The sequence below is a fragment of the Etheostoma spectabile genome, chromosome 6 (assembly GCF_008692095.1).
Source record: "Etheostoma spectabile isolate EspeVRDwgs_2016 chromosome 6, UIUC_Espe_1.0, whole genome shotgun sequence".
NCBI lineage: Eukaryota > Metazoa > Chordata > Actinopteri > Perciformes > Percidae > Etheostoma > Etheostoma spectabile.
The window spans coordinates 4,977,034-4,980,787 of record NC_045738.1 but is presented as its reverse complement, the minus strand read 5'-3'; the positions used below and the strand labels follow the sequence as shown (position 1 = coordinate 4,980,787).

Here is a 3,754-nt window from a genome sequence, read left to right as displayed (position 1 = left end):
GGTTTGTTGTTTCTTTGTTTCCCTGGGGACTGTTGCTAGGAGGGACACATTTAAAGAGTTACACCTGACAGAAACTGAGACTCAAAGCACAGAGGTTCCAGTTGTGAGGTTTGTTTGTGTCCCCAGTAAATTCACTTTAAGACACAGGTGGGTGAGGGGACAGTTAAAGGTGTGGCACCAGTGTTGTATTAGGAACAACTTAACGATATTGGGACTGTAGGTGGAGAAAACAAGGGAGAGTGGATACACTGTCCTCACAGAAAAGGTTCAGTCAAGCTCAGTGACCAGTCTGAGACATGATGTCCTTCTCTTCCTCTGGGACAAATCGGAGTGTCCAGTCACTCAGATGGAATTCTCAAAATTCGACTTCTGCTTTTTTTTCCCCTTTCTTGTTTGCTCATCAGAGTCGATGCTGGGATTGAATATTTGCTTGTATTCCAAGTTACAAACAGTTCAGTACAGAGGAAGAAGACTGTGACTGCTGAAACAACACAAAAAACATGGAGCCAGCCGATAAAAAAGTAAACTGAGTGTGAGGAGGGAGTTTCCTGTCTGCGGTGTTTACCCAGACAGAGTTGGATTCTTCACATTTGGAGTCTTTAAAACTGGCTCAGAGAGGAGCTGAGGAAGACATCAAGAAGGAGACAAACAGTAAGAACAAAAAGAAAGGAAAGTGAGTGAGTGAAGAGACGAGGAACGTGTGATCATTCTTCAGGCAGCAGCCCGGCGCTAGACTGTCCTCAAGTTTTAATACCCGTCTCTCCCTCCGTCTCCTCCTCTGCAATTTCTGAGTCTATAAATAAAACCTGGTGAGACGGAGGGAGGACGGGAATGGATGGTAAGGAGAAATGGGAAAAGCGATGGGAGGCTGCTTCTCCAAACCAAGACTGTATTTGCTGTGAATGTCCTTGTGAAAGCACCACATTTGACCAGAGCTGAATAGGATAACATGTGGTTGGATCTGCCAATTTAAAAGAATCCATGGTGATGTGGAGGTATTCAACTGAGGAGAACGTTCACATCCAGGGGCTCACAACACACAATATCACAACTGACATGGCTGCTGGCTGACATCTAAGTCCATTCCTACAGTGAAGTTTCATGCAGATTTGTTGCAGATCAAACACAGTATGATCAGGTTTCTGATGGCTATGCTTAAAAAGAGTAATCCACCCGATGGCAACAGTTCCAGATCCAATTGCTCCCATGATATTGTTTCTGTTGGTGGTTTATAAACTTTTTAAGTCTAGGACCCAATGAACATCTCAGGTCTTGACCCACAGTTTGAAAATCATCACTCCTCCTCCTCTTCGCTTTTCCTTCTCTCATCATTATATTACAGTCCAAAGAGAGTAAAGCTGCCAAGTCCCTGATTCAGAAAGTGTTTTTGCTCTGCTCTTGTATTACAAAAGTCACAGTGGTGGAGAGATGACCTCAGCTTACACAGGATTCAACATCTAATGATTCTTCACGGGCTATTGTCAAAGTAGCAGCGCTGCTGTTTGCTCCTTTGATGTAAAGCAGTCAGCTCCGATTACGCTCACATATCATGACGTCACTTTAATCCACAGTATCCAGAATGATACTGTCTCTAATATAACAGACCACTTCCTGTTGGTCGGCTCAGCGGTTGTGGGGCTAGTGCGGGCGGGACTGGGACATCATCTTGAGCCGTGATTGGTCGATGACATCTAACAGGTTCTTGGCATCAACTGCAAGAGCGTGAGCTGCTGTCAACATCTGCTTCTTATAGTCCTGCTGGAGACTGGGACAGAGCAACAAACATACACACATACATCACTTAGTGGACACATGAGTGAGTGAGATGAGTAGGACAATAATAAAGCCACTATTTATTCACGCGTTGACAGATGTCTCTTCACAGCGCTGCGGAGGGAGGTCTGGTTAGTTCACACAGCATTCCGGGGTTGGGAGAAAAAACCTGCTTTGATTTATTGGCATTTCTTCAAAACAATTACAATCGCCTAGGAGGAAGGAACTTGTTTTGGTGGAAAATGTGCACGTAGGGAGGCGAGCTCTGGAATTAAAAAGACTGTTGAGTCAAAAAAGATAAATTAATTTGATTCAGTTCTAGCTCAGTGGATGTTTCCCAAATTAACCAGAGTTTGAATTAGAATGCCAACACAAAAAAGGCAGAAAGTGAGCGACATCCAGCCGAAAATGAGGAGCGTCTGGCGGAACCTCTGGCGGTAGCGGAAGAATCCCGTAAATGAAACGTCGTCAACATGGACTACAATTTGTACAATTTTAGAATTTTTGACTTTGGCGCACCCCTGTGATAGCATTAATGGCAGACAGATGGAAAATGTTCCAAAACACCATGTTTTTTTTGTACTGCTTGCAGCTGCAGCTCTTCTTTTCACCCTGTGTGTTGAGCTATCTGTTTTAGCTACAGAGTGAGGCATCACACTTCTGTTCCATCTCTTCTTTGGAGTTGCACACGAGCAGTAGCTAGCTAAGGACTACTACTAGGGCTGCAACAACGAATCAATGTCATCGACAAAAATTTAAATTAAAATGTTTGGCAACAATCTTCATCATTGATTTGGTCTTAGTTGTTGCACGCTGCGGGGACTGTGCCCGCACACACCGCCCTGCACTGCACAGGCTCATATGACGGTTCTCCCGAGGTCCTGTGGCTGTAATAATGGATATAGCTAATGGTTGTAATTCATTATGTGTTCTATTAATACATCCATGGTATTATATTATGATACATACATGTATGGATGTATGTGTGTATGCTATAAAGCATGTAACGTCATTAACGTTTCCCAAACTGCTGGGACAATCGACTAGTAGCTAACATCGGTGGTAGCTAGCAACGTTACTACAGACATAGTGATTACATCGCCTTGGTTCTCTCAAAACATCCATCCTTTATTTTGATAAGCATTGCTAATTATTATGTGCCAGTTATACGTGAAGTGTTATAATAATGAACATTGTTGTTGATTGTTTATGTCAATGACTAGCTTTATACAATATATCTGTTCATGAAAGTGCAGGCTAACCTTAGTAGCTTGCGCCAGCTAGTATCTAGCTAGTAGCACGACATAATGATCACACCTCCTTGGTTGTCTAAATACATCCATTTATTTAGATTAGCATGTAAACGATCAAAACCAACAAAAACAAAACACATTTTATGTATATTTTAGAGAATGAAACGGCGAGTTCATGAGTTTGCCACGTATAACGTGGATGTATTAAGAGAAAAAACTACTTGTAAGAGACACGAGAGAGAACACAAACAAACTGTTGCTAGCGCGCATGTCCATCGAGACGTCGTCGGCCAGTCAACGCGGAATATCTAAACGTAAAACAAAGTGTTTTCTTTTTTATTATTTATAATTTACACTAACAGCTCAGGTCCGTTTAAGCATGGTAAGAAATACCCGTTTTTTTTCACTACTGAAAAATGAGCATATTTCTGCATGTTTAGAGCATACATTTAGTTCTGTTATTTGTTTTTTGTTTGAAATAACATTTAGTTTTTTTGAATAAAATTATGGAAATATAATTTCTTTGGTCTTTTTTTTAATCCGATTCATCGATTAATTGAGAAAATAATCGACTGATTAATGTATTATCAAAAAAATCGTTAGATGCAGCCTGACTTCTACCCAGTCAGAGGAAGAGTATGAGGGTGTGCCACGGTAGCAGCTAGGTGAGCATTACAACGCGTGTTACACAGGGATGCACGTTTGTCACGGAAGTAAAGGCTGGACTA

The 3,754-nt window shown here is 41.8% G+C and overlaps 1 protein-coding gene across 1 annotated transcript in view; it reads right to left on the bottom strand.

Annotated features, from left to right (window-relative positions):
- Positions 1-392: 392 nt before the first annotated feature.
- Positions 393-3,754, bottom strand: part of LOC116691433 (focal adhesion kinase 1-like) — a 53,604-nt gene continuing 50,242 nt past the window's right edge. Inside the window, 1 exon segment of the mRNA XM_032519048.1 lies at positions 393-1,765. Within this exon segment, the coding sequence (XP_032374939.1) occupies positions 1,639-1,765 (127 nt within the window). The 3' untranslated portion in view covers positions 393-1,638.